This window comes from Balaenoptera borealis (assembly GCF_965194805.1).
Source record: "Balaenoptera borealis genome assembly, chromosome: 14".
Classification (NCBI taxonomy): Eukaryota; Metazoa; Chordata; class Mammalia; order Artiodactyla; family Balaenopteridae; genus Balaenoptera; species Balaenoptera borealis.
In genome coordinates, this window is record NC_138875.1 from 77,198,813 (window position 1) to 77,214,759 (window position 15,947).

The 15,947-nt window shown below is 57.8% G+C and overlaps 1 protein-coding gene across 2 annotated transcripts in view; it reads right to left on the reverse strand.

Annotated features, from left to right (window-relative positions):
- RBM19 (RNA binding motif protein 19) overlaps window positions 1–15,947 on the reverse strand; it is a 124,755-nt gene that overhangs the window by 22,249 nt on the left and 86,559 nt on the right. For both annotated transcript variants that reach the window (XM_082355713.1, XM_082355714.1), the window contains exons 22-23: window positions 13,457–13,562; window positions 289–409 (exon numbers count right to left, since the gene is read on the reverse strand). In XM_082355713.1, coding sequence (XP_082211839.1) covers window positions 289–409; window positions 13,457–13,562 — 227 coding nt within the window. The remainder of the gene's footprint in view (window positions 1–288; window positions 410–13,456; window positions 13,563–15,947) is intronic.

Below are 15,947 nucleotides of genomic sequence, written 5' to 3' on the forward strand. Positions count from 1 at the left end.
TGGCAGTAACAGCCAGCCGGCGGCAATCAGGCAGGAAGTGGCGGGGGGGTTGGGTAACCACCCTGACCCAGGCTATTCCTCTCCCCGATTTCCTGCCAGGCCTCCCAATGACCTGACTTGACTGGGAAACCAAAAGGGCACGCAGGCCACCAATGCCACCCACTCGGGTCAGCACCTCCCACTGGCACAGAGAAGCGTATGGCTGGCGGAGGGTAGATCTGAAGGGGACGGAGGGAGGACCAGGAACCTGGCCCCCGCAGCCCGGCCCGTGGCCGGCAGTTCTCTTACCGTGGAAGTGCTCGGCCGTCTTCCGCCGCAGGGTCTGCAGGCTCACCTCGGAGTCGGCCCACTCCAGCACCAGCCTCCGGCCGTACAAGTGGGTGCTGTGACACAGGGCGTTGAAGGCCCTCTGGAACGAAACACAGAGCGTGAGCAAAGGCCCACCGGCAGACGCTACAGCCTGGTCTCCTACCCGCCAGCACCGCAAACCTAAAGGCCAGCTCTGGCCCCGCGACACCTGCTTCCTGGTGCGGGTGTAGGGAGCTGATGGGCTCTTCTATCCCATTAGTGGGTTACGTGCCCAGGGACAGTGCTGCAAGCGGCCGTGCGCTCAATACATCCGCTGTCCGGGATGCGACTGGGGCCTGGGCCGGGCAGCCGGCTTCCCTCCCGTGTTCCATCCCATCTGGGGACGGCGACCCCGTCAGGCGGCTGGCCTCCCACCCGGCTGCCAGGGGCAGTGCCTCTGAGGAAGCCGAGCCCATCCGGCCCCTCGATGACAACCACGCGGGCCCTTCACCGTCACTGGGCGGCACCGTCCTCCGCCGGTCCTGGGGATTCTGTCCCCCATCTCTCTCTGCTGCCCTCTGCTGCGGCTCCCTTGGCTGCCGCACTGCCGTGGCCCCCCCAGCCACTGGCTTCCGCCCCGGGCTCAGCGGCCTGGGACCTGCACATGTTCTTCCCTCCTGCTCTTCACTCTTCCTGACCTCCCCCCGCACTCTGCCTACTTCCCTCTTTTTGACTTTTGTTTTGTAACAGCTTTACTGGGATATAACTCACCATACAAGTCACTATCATACAAGTCACTATCATACAAGTCACCTGTCTACAATTCAATGGCTTTTAGTCTATTCATAGAGTCGTGTGACCACCACCACACCTATTTTAGAACATTTTCAGCATCATCACTGCAAAAGAAACCCTGTACCCATTTGCAGCCACTCCCTATTTCCCCTGCCCCCCAGCAAGCACCAGTCTACTTTCTGTCTCTGTGGATTTGCCTATTCTGGACACTTCATACAAATGGATTCATATGGCACCAGTGAGTTCCCTCTTAAACATCACCAGGTCTAGAGCTAAATTGGCTCTGTGCTGGGGCTCTTCCCAAAACACCCCTGAGGTACACAGAGGCCACTGCACTTGGTAGTCAGGAGCTTGGGCTCTGAGGCCACCCTGCCTGGGCAAGCCGGGTCCTGCACTTCCTAGCTTCAAGGCCTTGGGCAAGTTAAATGAATCTCCCTGGCCTCAGTTTCCTCATCTGTAAAATGGGAATGTTAATGGCACTATCCTCTAGGGTTCTACAGAAGACAAAGAGTTAACATGCAAAGTGCCCAGAACACTCTGGGGGCACATAGTAAGTGTTCAATAGACGCTAGTTCTCGTGAAGGTGGTGTTGCAATTTCTCTCGGCACAGAGGCCTCGGGTTAGTGCTAGGTTGAAGGGGCGGGCTCCCAGGCGCTGTCAGCACCAGGGAGCAGCAGTGGCCGGTGGTGGCGTCTTGGTCTCTGCTTCTGGGTTGCAGGCAGCGCCATCTGCTATGAGAAGAGGCGCCGTGGGGTTTGTCCCTCTTGCTTCTTCGATGCTGTGAAGAGGCAGTGTATAACCAGGGGTCTGGATTGGAACCAGTCCCTCTCTGGCTTCCCCTGCACTGTGAGTGTTAGAGGTTGGACTGGGTCCCCCAAAAGAAGAGATGTGGAAATCCTAACCTGGCACCCCAGGTTGTGACCTTATCTGCAAACAGGGTCTTTGCAGATGCAGTTAAATTAAGACGAGGACATCCTGGAGTACGGCGGGCCCCTGATCCAGTGTGACTGGTGTCCTTACAAGAGATGGCCATGTGAAGACACAGACAGGGTGAACGCACGTGACGAAGGAGGCTGGAGTGATATCCACAGCCAGGGAATGCAGGCTGTCACCGGAAGCTAGGAGAGAGGCATGGAATAGATTTTCCCTGAGAAGGAACCAACACTGCTGACAAGCTGAGCTTGGACTTTTGGCCTCTAGAACTGTGAGAGAAGACATTTCTGTTGTTTTAAGCCACCCAGTCTCTTACAGCAGCCTAGGAAGGCAACAGTGACCTTGGGTAAGCCAACTGCCCCCCCATGAGCTTCAGTTTCCTCACCTGTAAAATGGGGCTAACTGTGAGACTTACACACCATCAGCCCCGAGGGTGGCAGAGAGTAGGTATTTGATAGACGGCTGCATCTGAAAAGCACCGGTGTGAGGTGGGTAGGACATGCATCTTTTAAAAATTAGACATGGGGCCAAATTAAAGAAATGCTTTTGTTCTCCTTCGTGCTTTTCTGAGAAGGGCCAGGTGCAGGAAACTTTTTCTTTCCTTTGTTTTTTTTTTTAAACGTTAATTTAAAAAACTCTTTCTGACTGCCAGCAGAGCCTCTGCATTTTTTTTTTTTTTCCATGCGGATATAAAAATGCATCTGGACTCGAAGCTGAAATGGCCCATTCAGAGCTTTAAAACACATGCGTTCTCAGCTGGTGAGGCAAAGAAACAGCCTGACTGGGGGAGCTGGGGTTTTAAGAGGGGGGAGTGAAGTTGGTTGGGAGTCTGGCGTGGCGGGTACTCCATCCTGGTGCCAGGGTCCCTGAGGAGCTGCGGTCCCGGGGACACGGTCGGATGGGGGTGGCCAAGAGGCGGCATCTGGTAGGAACTAAGTCAGAGTTAGAACAAGGGGGTACCGGAGCCTGGCAGGTGAGTCTAGGCGAAATGCCCCAACTCCCGCTGTCACATCTGTGTTTCTTTCTTACCCTTGGAAACCCACCTTCCATTCCTGTGCCACGCAAAGCCTGGAGCGGTCTCTGTTCATTACAGGAGTTGCTAAAAATTCCCTCCCCCAGCCTCTCTCTGACATCACCCCTTGCAAATTCTCATCTCTTTGGAAGGGCTTTTCACTCTAAGAGGTGAGGGGGCACGGCAATTAAGACTGGGGGCTCTGGACCTGGGCTACTATGGTTCAAATCCCTGCTTCAGCACTTACAAGCTGTGTGATCTTGGGCAAGCTGCTTCACCTCTCTGAGCTTCAGATTCCCCATGTGTAAAATGAGAGGCAGCAGCAAAGAATGGATGCACAGATTCAATGAACTATTAAGTCTGACGCCACACTGCCTGGCCCATGGTAATTCTCACCTAAATGTTGGCTGTTGTTATTATGATGTATGCCCTCAACTTCCCATTATCACTAAAGAGCAGGAAGAATGGTAAGTAGGGTACAAAAGCTCTTTTGTATTTGAGGTTAGAGCACAATGTGTGAATCTCCAAAAATAGCAGAATTACCCTTCTCGGTTCTGGTCCCCTCAGGTTAATAGGAAATCAGGTTGTGTTTCCAGCCCTAGTGGTTGGAATGTGGTGGCCCCAAACTGTCGCAGGGAGGAGCACAGTGATTCCCGGCTAAAATCGGCCTTGGATAATCCCGAGTAATTGTGCTTCATGCAAAGAGCCTGTTATATGTGAGACCCGGGGAGGGTGACGGGGAGACACAGCCCCAGGGCCTTGGCGCTTTCGGGCCAGTGCAGGGGAAGGTTCCAGGCACAGCCCCGGCCTCTCTGGCCTGCCCTCGTCTAGCAGCTTCCTCCCAGGTCTCTGTGCCTACACTAGACTCCACTGAAACCCACGCCACCTTCTCCCCAGACAGAGACTTCCCGAACCTCAGCTCTAGGGCTGCGGTCATCTCGGGGTGCCCGGGGTTCCGCAGAGCGCTGGGCGCCGCAATGGAGGAAGTGGGAAGTTAGCTGTTCGCAGCCCTTTGCTTCTCTCCGAATCCTGCATCTGTTGGCCGTGTTCCTCCCTTGCCATCCAGGGGCCTTCGTACCACGGATTAGAGATCTCCTGGGTTCCAGAGAACTCTAAGCACTTGACCTCAACCTACTCATGAGAACAGACATCATTCTCCCATTTCAAGGAAAGGAAAACTGAGGCCAAGGTTGGTATGCAGGTCAAGTTCCTTCTTACTTTTCCTTTCAGCCTCTACTGTTCCACCCCTGGGCCTTCGTAACATCCCCCTCAGCCTCGGAAGGGCTCCCCTCGTACAGACTGCAGCCAGGTGCCCTCTGCGTGCCCTGCGCCCCCAGCCTCCTTAAGAACACCTGCCCCGTTAATGCCTGTTTGTGTGCCAGGCTCCCTGGCTCAACCCTGAACCTCGGAGGCAGGCCTCTATCCTGGCTACCCTTGGCACAGAGCTCGGGACAGAGCGTGCTCGGTAAACATCTGCAGGGCGAACCGTGGAGCAAGACCTTCACCGAGGGTCATGAAAGCACATCTCCAGACTGGGAGGGACGCTGAGGTTGGTCCTGGCTGGAGACGGAGGGCTGGTTTCGATGTCCTGCCCTGGCTCCTCCAACCCCTGAGATTCAGCCCACGAGGGCAGCAGGGAAAGGAGCATGTCTCGCCCACGACTGTCCTGTCCTGTACAAGTGGGAGGCTCTGCCTTTGGTTAGGACGAGAGCTGACACATACACAGTCCTGGGTGCGGCACAGAGATGGACAGGAGGCCCCGCTCCCAACACGCGTGACTTTGGGACCTTGGGATGGGAAGAGTCGCCTGTGCCACTAACACCCGATCGCCCGGCTGGGTCAGTGCCGAAGCGTGAAGGTCTAGAACGGAACTCTAAGGGGGCACTGGTTTGGCAAAGAGGAGAATGCTGTAGAAGACGAGGCCCCCGCCAGCCACTTCGGGGCCACTTCCTTCATCATCCGATGGGCCCGTGCTGGTTATTCCTGATCCTCCCCTGCACCCCTTCTCCGGGCATTCAGAGCTGACTCCCCTGGAGGGCATAACCAGGGCTCGCTGGCCTTGGGTTCCATTTAGGACGAGCAAATGGGAGGCACCGGTGAGAGGTTGGAGGGAGGGGCAGAGAGGTCGGGGGACTTTCTCCCTCGATCCCTCCCTCCAGGACCACAGCTCCTGCCGGTGGCCCCTCCTTGACAGCTCAGGCTCTCACCTGTCCCTTTAAGGTCCCTTAGCCTAAGGTGGCGACAGCTCCCACTGCCACTGGCCCTGGTGGGGGTGGGTCACATCCCTGGCGAGCCCCCCGAGTCCTTCTTACCCCTCCATGTATCTCTCTTCACTTGAACCATCTGGGGTTAGGTTCTGTTTGCTGACACAGATGGTCGCCTGAAGTCCCTCTGCCTTGACCCGGGGCAGATGGACTGCCCCCTTCAGAGAGCAGGTCTTAGACAATGCGAGGTCCGACAAGGGCTGCTCTGAGCAGGTCTAGCCGGAGTCCGGAGCTGCCCCATCACCCGGTTCTCTGCCTCAGCTGTCTTGGAAACACACCTCTTTCATCTCCTCTGACCTAAGCCACCAACTGTGGGCACCGAGAGCCCTGGCCTCCAGTGCCGGCTAGACTGTGACCAGGCCTGGCAGCCACCTTTCCAGAACAGGGAAGGCGCTGGAAGGCTGCCAGCTCAGTGCCGGGCCTGACCTTTCTACGGCTCTCCCTGGAAGACGGGCTTCTGCCTCCTGGCAACACAAGCCCATTCGATGCCCTTGGCAGGACTCCCGTCCCAAGGGCCATGGCTCCCAGGCCGGGCTGAGGCCAGGCCTCCTGTCCTGAGACGTCCAGGGTATCTCTCAGCCCCTCTGCTGTCTCTCGCCGAGCGGGAGGGCTGCATCTCTCGGCAGATGCCAAATCCACCTGAACACGGACGCCGCCAACCTGTCCTAAACCATCTGTGCCCCTAAATCCTGGAGGAAGCGTGGCCAAGAATGACCACGTGGCCCAGAGCACAGCAGCGAAGCCCAGGGAATGGGAGCACCGGCCCAGCTGGGCCTGCTGGGGGCTCGGCTCCCTCTCTGCCGAGGGGCTTGAAAAACAGGGGCCTCTGATTGCTGGGAGGACAGTCTGCTGCCCTGGGATGTTTTGTATCGTCTCCTTGCGGACAGCATCCTGTGCGCTGAGGGAGAGATCACTTTTGTCCCTGTGCCAACGCTCCCGGACGCCTGTGAGCGAGCTCCCAGCAAACCTTCCAGCTACCTCTGGCCTCCGCTGGGGAAGAGCTGGTCCCCAGAAAAAGTGGGGCTCTTTGCACAATACTGGTAACTTCAACTGTGGGTCTCCACTCAGCACCTTGGGCCACTCCGACTTACGATGCCGTGGAGCTGAGGGCAAGTTTCTAAAAGAAACACCCGGGGACTTGTTTTCCGGGCTGTGGCGTCTAAAATCTGAATAGATGAATAGATGTCTTTTCCTCGCACCCATCCATCTACTCAGCTCAATCCAATTCAACTCAACATCCCTGGAGGACCTACTATGGGCCAAAATGAGGGGACTAAACAGGAAGGTGACGCACCACCTCTGACCTCGGGGAGAGAGAAAAGAGCCACTAGGAAAAGAGGGCCAAGCCAGGGAGCCAAGGGCCAGAAGTGACAAGGCAATGAGGCCGTGGGGCCCGGTAATGGCCTTGGGCTCCACAGGGGCGTCGCAAAGCATGGTCTTGTGCTTTCTGGCTTTGATCTGGCGAGAAACTTTTGAGTATTCACTTTCTCAACTACAAAGTGGAGGTGCTTCAACCTTCTTGGTGCTGAGAATACAGAAGATAATGGCCATTCATTTAACCCAGCGCCCGGCACGCGGGCAGGGCCTGATTCCTGGGACCTGTGATGTTGCCCTTGGTAGTTTAGTTTATGCATTTATTTTTTTGGCCGCACTGCATGTCTTGTGGGATCTTAGTTCCCTGACCAGGGATTGAACCCGGGCCCTTGGCAGTGAAAGCGTGGCGATCTAACCACTGGACCGCCAGGGAATTCCCAGTAGTTAAGTTTTAAAATGATGATTACTTAGTGCTCCTGGGAGGGAGGAAGGCTGTCCAGCTCAGCCGGGCTGGTTACCTTTCCTGGGGAACTGGTCCTGATCGCTGAATAAATCTGAAACGAGGACATCTGAACCTGAGGCCTTCTCAGAGCAGTGGAGCTCCGTGGCCTCCCACTCTGACCCCACAGGGGCTGGGCAGGCCTCAGGGCACACGGAGGGACAGAGGGATGCAGCCAGCAGATGGGTACACTGCGGGGCGGCTCATACCCCAGCGATGAGGGATGCACATCTGCTAGCCGGAGGAGGGTGGCTTGTCCTGATCCCGGGTTCTCAGCCCATAAATGTGTTGGTTGAGCCCGAATCCATGCCTTGAAATGCAAGGCTCAGGATTCAAACACGTTTTCCTTTACCCCTGGGCCCTGATGGTAGGAACTAGGCAAAACCTGCAATTAAAACACAAGCGCGAGTGCACACACCTAACGCAGACAAGTGGGGATAGCACCCCAATTCCTGGATTTGTGTCCAGTTAACATTTCAGGAGACAAAAAGCAACTGATACCTCGGCTTCAAAGCACAGCGCCTCTGCCCCGCGGGGCCCGGGACACTCCGCTGCCTCTGCTCCTTTGGTGCCCTGTGCCGCGGCCTGTGGTGAGTGCTTGGCACGCAGCTTTCCACTTAATCTTCATGGCTGCCTCAAGGCGCAGATCATTTCCGGTTGCGGCATGAGCAGCCTGGGGTGCGGGGACATGAAGCCCCTTGCCCACGTTCACGCAGATGGAAGGAGGCAGCTCTGACTCCACGGGCCATGCTGCTAACCACCGTGCCGCCCTGCCTTTCTAGAACATGGGCTGTCTAGGGAGGACACAGCCCACGGAGTCTTCATTTCCATGGGGCCACGTCCTCTTCAGACCCTGGCTGCACACCCTCGGGGCCCCCGGGGAGGCCGTACGCTATGCCCTCCTTGCACTCAGGTAAGCAAACGTGTGTGTGTGTCTGTGTGTGGCGTGCACGCCATCCGTCGCTAGTCTGATGGCGATCGCCGTTTATGGCGCCTGCACCGCGGCTGGGCACCCAGCGAGAAGGCGGCTGTCCCTGCCTTAAGAAGCTCTGTCTTGCTCATCGTCACCTCTTCCCACCACTGGTCGCGTTTCAGCGGAATCTGCAAGGTGAAGGCCATGGGTGCGGAGAGGCCTGATGGGACCCCCCCTACGAAACTCTCAGCATCACCCCAACTGGGGTGGGCCTGGGGCTGTGTCCACGCCCCCCTCTCCCCGGGCACCATACAAAAGTGAGACGTGAGAACAGAAACGTTAACTGGCGCGACTCCCCAATTAAAGCTGCGGTTGTTTACCAGTGAGAAGAGAAGAGCGCTGCCTGCCAACGCCGACCGCCATCCCAACTCCCTACTGCCGGCTCCCCCCAAGTGTTTATTTAAGCCAACACATTGCTCTGCTAATTGGATAACATTCCATGTGAAAATAGACCTTTTAAAACAACAGCAGCGGCAGCAAATAAAAACAGCTGCAACTGCAAAAGTACAAAGGCTCGGTGGGCTCCGGGAAGGGAGAAATTAAAGGCGCGTGCATGGGGGAAAAAAAAAAAAAAGGAATGTTCTGGTTTCTGGGCTGCAAGTCCGCTCTTTGCCTTCTTTCCCTTCTTCCTCCGTGACCAGCCGGTCCAAGTGAGGACAGAGGAGGTGGCGGCTTCTAAATGGAACCCCAATGACTACTGGTGGCCTGTTGGCCAATGGGCACAGCTGGCTGGGAATCCCAGGTCACCTGCCCAGGTAGAAAGCTGCTGCCTCCAAGGCTTGGGAGGGTTGGCAGGAGACGGTGTGCGGCTCTGGAGGCCCCTAAAGGAATGCCCACTCCTCCTCTGGGGGCCCCGGAGGAGCTGATTTCATCCTGGGCTTGTTCCCAAGAGATGTTTTAAGGGCCAACCTCTTGGCCTTCCTCCAAAATGTCTAACTGGTGAGTTGCTGGGGATGGGTGAGAGGTGAGGGGTGTGGTGTAGAGAGGAGGGGGCTGGCGCACGGTTTGGCCACAGCTGGCACTCAATTTAAGTGACTACGTGAATGAAGGGAGGAAGTGCTAATCCGTGGACTTTGGAATCAGATCGACACGCGGGGTTTCCCAGCTCTGGCAAGTGGCGCCATCCCTTCGAACCTCAGTTTACCCATCTGTCAAATGGCTTCCTACAACTGATGCGTACAAATGCCCAGCACCGTCCCTGCCAAAGACGGGCTTTTAGAAGCTGATGGTTTTTTACTGACGCCAAGAGGCTGCCCTTCCAGAAACATCATCAGGGCCCAGAGAACCACGTGGCGCCCGAGACACTACAAACATCCCTACACACAAGTGCAGACCCAGGCCACCGGGGAAGACCACCGCATTTGGGACTTCCTGTCTGCCCTCATCGACCTTTGTCCCTGCTTCCCTCCAGCACGTGGGAGAAGGTTCTTTGAGAAATGTGGGCTCATCACACTTGGAGGTTTAGATAATAATAACAGCAGCCCTTTCAGGGGGACCGACATTCATGCCTGGGACATTGGGGGCTGATGAAACGCCCTAGGTTGGGACAACATGTCAACTCACGGAGCCTGTGACAGGGGCTGACGGCCAGGTCTCACCCCTGGTTTAGCATCTCAGCAACAGAGCCAGGTCCCGGCTTCCTATCGGTTCCCAGGACCCTGCACACACGGAGCTTAACAAGCGCCTGGAGAAACCGGGGAGGGAGTTATGCAAATCTCCAGCTGATTCCGGGGCTGCTGCAGGTTGGGACGAGACAATGGGTGTACGGTGTACATGTCACACACAAAGCCAGCTCAGCCTGTCGCGGGATCCTCTGGCTATTGTCATCAGTTGCCTGGTTACCCTGAGCTCTTCGTGGAGCCTTGCGCTAGGATTCTCTTCCCTGTTTGGGGCGTGTGCTTGACCCAGAGGGGCCTGACGGATGACGGAGTTCCCGAGGACGTGTGGGGTGGAACACAGGGTCATGGAGCAAGGTCGGAAGACTCAGAATCCCTGGGGGCGGGGAGGACGCAGATGACCCGTGCTTGGGGCCCAAAGAGAGATGGGGGTGCTGAGCGGATGCCTCCGGGGACCAACCAGGGTGCCTGATTCTCTCCTCAGCCAGCTGGCGAAGTGGACTGGTTGGTGCCCAGGAAAGAGTACTGTGCTGTGAGTCGCATACCCGGGTTCACAGCCCAGCCTGGAAACTGCTAGTTTCGCCACTGCTTTCCAGACCCAAGGTTCTACAATCAGCCTCTACTCCCTCCCCTCCTCCTCCCCCTAATATGTGTCCACTCCCCTCATCTTTTCCTCCCTGTCTCCTCTTCTCCCCTCTGAGGACCTCCTGGGGCCCCGGGGCACAGGAGGCTTACACCTACAGGTTCCAGCGCTGCTGATGCCACAAGAGTTACTGACCGCTATCTTCCTGGAGGACGCCCCACGGCAGGAAACGGGGCTGAAGTCCTCAGTGAGAGAGCCGAGTGGTCAGGGTTCAGCCAAGCCCCGGGAAGGATTTCTAAAGCAGGTCTTCTTCCCTGAAGCGCTTCAAAGGGAGAACCGCTGGGGGTGGGAGTGGGGTGGTGGGCGGCGCTTGTCCCGAGAAACTGGGGGTCCTAGAGTTTCCCCTACCAGCCCTGGGATTCCCACGAGTTCCTTCTTTTGAGATGAAAAAAAGGTCTCCGGGGGTTTCTAACTCAATGTCTCCTTCCAGCATTGCTTTCCCTCTTCAAACTCACGCCCGCCCTCGAGCTAACCAGATATTTACAATATTCAGAAGTCTATTCACCAATATGCAGCGCACACGGCTCTATTGCTCAGTGGAGAGCGCGAAATGTTCCACTCGGGAGACAATAAAGTTCTTCAGACAGACGGGGAGAAGGAGAGGGAAAAGTCACGGCAGCTTCTCCGGGAAGCAAAAAGAGCAAAGGGATCTTTGCAGGAGAGGTGCGCTCCCGGTGGGCTCAGACTTCATGCGAGACCAGCTCGCTCAGCGGCGGCACAAAGGGCCCGAGTCCTGGTGCGGTGAGAGGCGGGGACGGCGGGGCCGGGACAGCTCTGGAGGCAGGCTGCCGCCTGTCGGAGGTGAGGGGCCGCAAGAGCCAGTCCTGGAGGGGCTGTGGGTTGAGCCCTCGCTGTCCTCGGCTGCCCTTTCTCTTCCTGGAGCCAGGACGGAAGGCACAGAGGGGAAGGAGCCACCTCCAGAAGTCAGCAGAAGGCTGCGCTAGGCTTTGCAAAGAACATTTGCAGCCTGGCTTACGGTGCCAGGCACTAGCCAAGCGGGCACTGGCACTGCCCTGCTACCTGAGAATCTCCCCCCCACGCCCCGTTCCAATGACCCCCAGGGAACAAAGCTATACTGACTGCATCCTGGCGATGGGAGCGTGGAATTTCAAGGCTGGGAGTCCATGCCGGGTCCAACCCTCTGGGTCCCGAGAGCCACGTTAATTCTGACTTCAAGCTCTGGAGGGAAGCTGCCCCATGGAAGAAGCTACTAGTTGGAGGGGCGTAGACAACTTTTCTCTCTGCTCCTTCCCTTCTTCTTAGATCACCGCCGTCACCATCCTCCTCCTCGTCACAGCTAACAGACGGAGCTCACGGAGGCCAGATCCCCTTCTAAGACTATCATCTCATCCCAGCCTCACAACGATTCGGTGAGGGAAATTCTATTACCGTTCTATAAGGGGGAAACTGAGGCACGTAGAAAGTAAGTCACCTGCCCAAGGTCACATAGCAGGTAAGTGCTAGGATTCTGGCTGCAGAGTCTGTGCTCTAACAGCTAGCCCTTGCACTGGCCCTTAATAAGAGATGTTTCTTGGGGCAGGGAGTGAATCCCCTTTCATTTCTCCCCTAATCGCAGTCTCACGCAGGAACCCTGACACAAAACAGATGACAACGGTCCTACACACTCACAGAAGCTCAGGGCTAGACGGACGCAGTGGAGAAAGCGCTGCCTGCACCCCTCTCTTCTCTGTCCACAGACGGAGGGCTGGTGGCTCTGAAGGGACCTGGGCTGGTGGGAACGAGGAGGAAACAGCTCACTCATCTCGAGCACCGTGTGCCAGGACCTGTGTCACCATCTGCCTTCACCCTGTGGGCGTGGGACCTGTCATCATTCCCATTTTACAGATGAGGAGACTGAGGCACAGGGCAGGGCTGGGAAAGCCAAGCAGCCAGCAGTAAGTGCAGTGCTCTGGACGGCTGTTCCCTGGCTTCTCTCTGAGCCAGTGGGGGGGGGGACCCCGCAGGTGCCTGCCTTGCTGGTGAGCGTCAAGGCCGTGGGCCGGCTGCACGCAGGGGTTGCGGTCCCTCCTGTCATGACAGGAGGCGAGGGGAAGACTGCCAGCCGAGAAGAAAGAGGCGCAGATGTCCGGACAAACATGGCCAAGTGTCAACAAAGCATGCACTTGAGTTCAAGACGCTGAGACAAAGGTGGCTGGCAGGCCTGCTGAAGTCCTGGGGCACCCTCTCTGCCTGTGCGTGTTCCCAGGGCCCACAAAGGCCGCAGCTGTGTCCCTGAGATGACACCTTCAGCTCCACCCACAGGGCCTCTGGCAACGCCAATTTGCTGCAGGCCAAGAGTGTGATTCCAACAAATACTCTGCTTTTCTGAAGATGCCTCCTCAGAGGCGGAGGGGATCCCAGCCATTAGTGACACGTGCCCCGTGCTGTGCTGCACCCTCACGGGAAGACAGGCCAGGACGGGGCAAGGCTGCCTGTGGCACAGGCTCTCGCAGGGAGCCCACGAAGCCAGCGCCATGGCCCCTCCCCCCAGGATCCTGACCTGGGGCTGTGAGAGCAACAACCACGGACGCAGCCAGAACCCCAGTCACACAGCCTCTGCCCCTTGTCTGCTGCCGCGGAGGACAAGGACCCAGGACCTACTGCACCAAGCCCACACCCGGAGAGGCTGCCTTGCTTCAAAAATAAAAGGTGGTTCTGTCTCCAAGGAATTCCGTACACGTGCTTACACACAGCAGCACTTGCCTGGCCTGAGCGCACCTGAAATCAGCACAAAACAGGAGCCGCAGGCACCAGCGGGAAGAAAAGGGGGAAGAGCTGTCCCCGCGGGTTCCCACTGGGGTGCCTGGCGGCCTCCTCTCCGAGCGCTGTCCCCTGGTTCCCCTCCACACTCCGCACAGCCTCTCCCACGCTTTCTGTCTGACCTGGAGCGGCCCGGGACACAGAACTGCCCCTTCCTCCAAACACAAGGCCCATGGTCTTTTCTTCCAAGGACGTTGTGCAAATTAGCAGGGCTGGGGAGAGGAGGGGAGAGAAAACCCGAACAGGGAGCGGCGGGGGGGGGGGGGGGGGAACGCGCCCATGTCTGTGAAGAGGCCTTGCTGCTTCTCCCACAAAGGACCCAGAACGGAGAGGCCGGGAGGGAGGGGTCCTGGTCTCACCTTGGCGTCCTGCTTGGTGAGGAAGTCGACGAAGCCGAACCCTCTGTGCCTGCCCATCCCCGTCATCTTCTTCGGCAGGCGGACGGTCTTCAGCTCCCCGAAGGTGCTGGGAATAAAAACACGGGAGTTTCAGAATCGAGACCTGCAAAGGGGGCGGGGGGAGGCAGGATCGATTCTCACCCGCTAACCCTTTCCAGTTAGAAGAGAGGAGTGCCCGCAGATGCACACGGGGGGTACGTGTGCACAGCCAAGTGCACGAACACTCGTGTCAGTGTAAGCTCCCCACGGGCCAGCACGTGTCCTGGGGGCGTGCGTGGGTGGCCTTCTCCCTCCGGCCTGGCCATCACGCCGGCAGGGAGGGAACCATCAGACTGGGTATGCCGTTCCTCTGGGGATGGAGAATTTTCCGTTCCTCTCTGTCGGGCGGGCAGGCACACCGGTCCTCCCCTTGCCTGGGGGAGCAGGGGTGAGGGGGTGGGGTGAATATCCAGCAAGGGGAATCCAGCCCCGTGCATGCATGGCTGGGCTGGGGAGGCACTGGCCAGGCCAGGGCCCCGGACTCGGGGTTACCACGGACTCCTCATGGACCCCCACGAATCTGAGTAAGCAGGGCGAGTCCCTTCTCCCAGAGCTGGGACCTGGGATGGTTCTTCAGCGCTTGGTGCTTGAATGCCACACGGCCACGTCCTCTAAACCCCACTCCTCCTGCCTCAGGGTTTTGATATCTGCTAAGCCAAAGTCAGGCAAAGCTGACTTTGGAGGAGAAAAGTCAGGTGTCCCCCCCACCAGCCAACAGGGATCAAACAGGTAAACACGGCCTCCAACCATCTCCCCAACGCCCCCTCTCCCCCTGGATAAACCTTTGAGAAATTCCCGGACAAAAGGATTGGGCCTCCCTTGCTTTCCTGTCTCACTCCCCCGCCCCCAGCCCATCCTCAGGTCCATTTATCAAACATATACGCACAAATTGCTGCTGATAAATATTTAACGTGCGCGGCATCTGAAAAGAGGTATTATTGTATTTGAAAATCTACACACACTTGCGGGCGCCCGGGCACACGCCCCTACACACGATGGTGCAGGATGCCTCGGGGCCAGAGACCGATTGGGCGAAAGACGCAGTAAAGGCCGTGAGCTCCCGTGAAACGATCTAAGCTAAATCTGTGGAGTTAACCCGCAGCCCTGCTAGCATGACCAGGCATCTGCCAGCCCCATTTCTGGAGGCAGGACGGTGTGTAAATGCGGCATTATGAAGCCTCAAAGTGAACCTGCACGCCCCCTCGGCACTCCCCCCGGCAGCTCCGCGCCCCCTCCCGGCGCCTCTCTGAGCAAGACACAGAAGCTGGGCTGCTGGCGCCACGGCCAGCCTCCCGGGAGCCGAGGGGCTGCAGACGATGGCCAGTGGAGGCCTGTCAGCCATCGCAGCCGCCGGCTGAGGCTCGTGGCCCACCTGGAGCGGCCCAGAGGCTGGGCAGGTGGGGACTAGCCCGAAGGTGAGGTGGGAGAACCCAGCGGAGTCCTGCCCACAAACCCTGCTTTATTCTGCCACCTAAAGGCCGACACGCCCCACGACAGACACGCTGCCTCTTTTTCCAGCGAAGCCCCGAAGCCTCTGTCAAGGCTGGCCTTGGACACGGAGGGCAGGGGACACACATATTTTCTTGCAGGCTCCTTTGGGTAAACATAAATGGCGCTTTGGCACCAAGTTCTTCAGAGAGCCACGGGGACTCTGGGGACGGTGTATCTGATGGATTCAGACCTGGTCTGAGAAGGCTGAAGGGCACAGGGAGGCCTTGCCGAGCACCCGCTGTGTGTCTGGGTCATGCTGGGTGCTGGACAGACAACCTATGGGGTGTGCCGGTGTCTCCGCCTGACTCTCCACCCCTGCCCCAGCCTCCGGGCTCTCAGGCCTCGGCTTCCGTGAGCAGCCTTGGCTGATCTGCTCTGGGTGGGGATGGATGTCCCCCCAGCGGTCAGGGCCCACTGTGCTTCAGGGCGTTGCGGTGTGGACGCCTGGGTAACGCTCTGCCTTCCCCTGGGGCTGGAATTCAGCTCTGCGAGAGTGGAAACCACACCTATCTTGCCCATCACGGGATCTGCAGCAAGGTGCCCCAGGCCTGGCTCAGAGTGGACGCCTGGAGGTAGTTTTGGAACGAAGAAACAGCAGCCCTGGAAGGGGGAACACGACCATTGGGATGTCACACCTACGCTCAGAGGGAGGTGATGAGGATTCCACGAACCAGGCCACGGGCTACATACGAAGAGCACAAATGTTAATTAGTATTGGTCTCACCGCCCCCATTTTCAGATGAGGAAACTGAGGCTCAGGGAGGTAGCGGTTCTTGCGAGTAGGTGGCAGGGCCAGAGTGTGAACCTGGGAGTGTCTGATGTGAAGCCGGAGGAGCTCTCTCCGCTGCACGACGTTTCACCCTCTTCAGTTATCTGGAGGCGACCAGCCACTTTCAGGAGCGGGGCTTTAATTCTGAGGCTT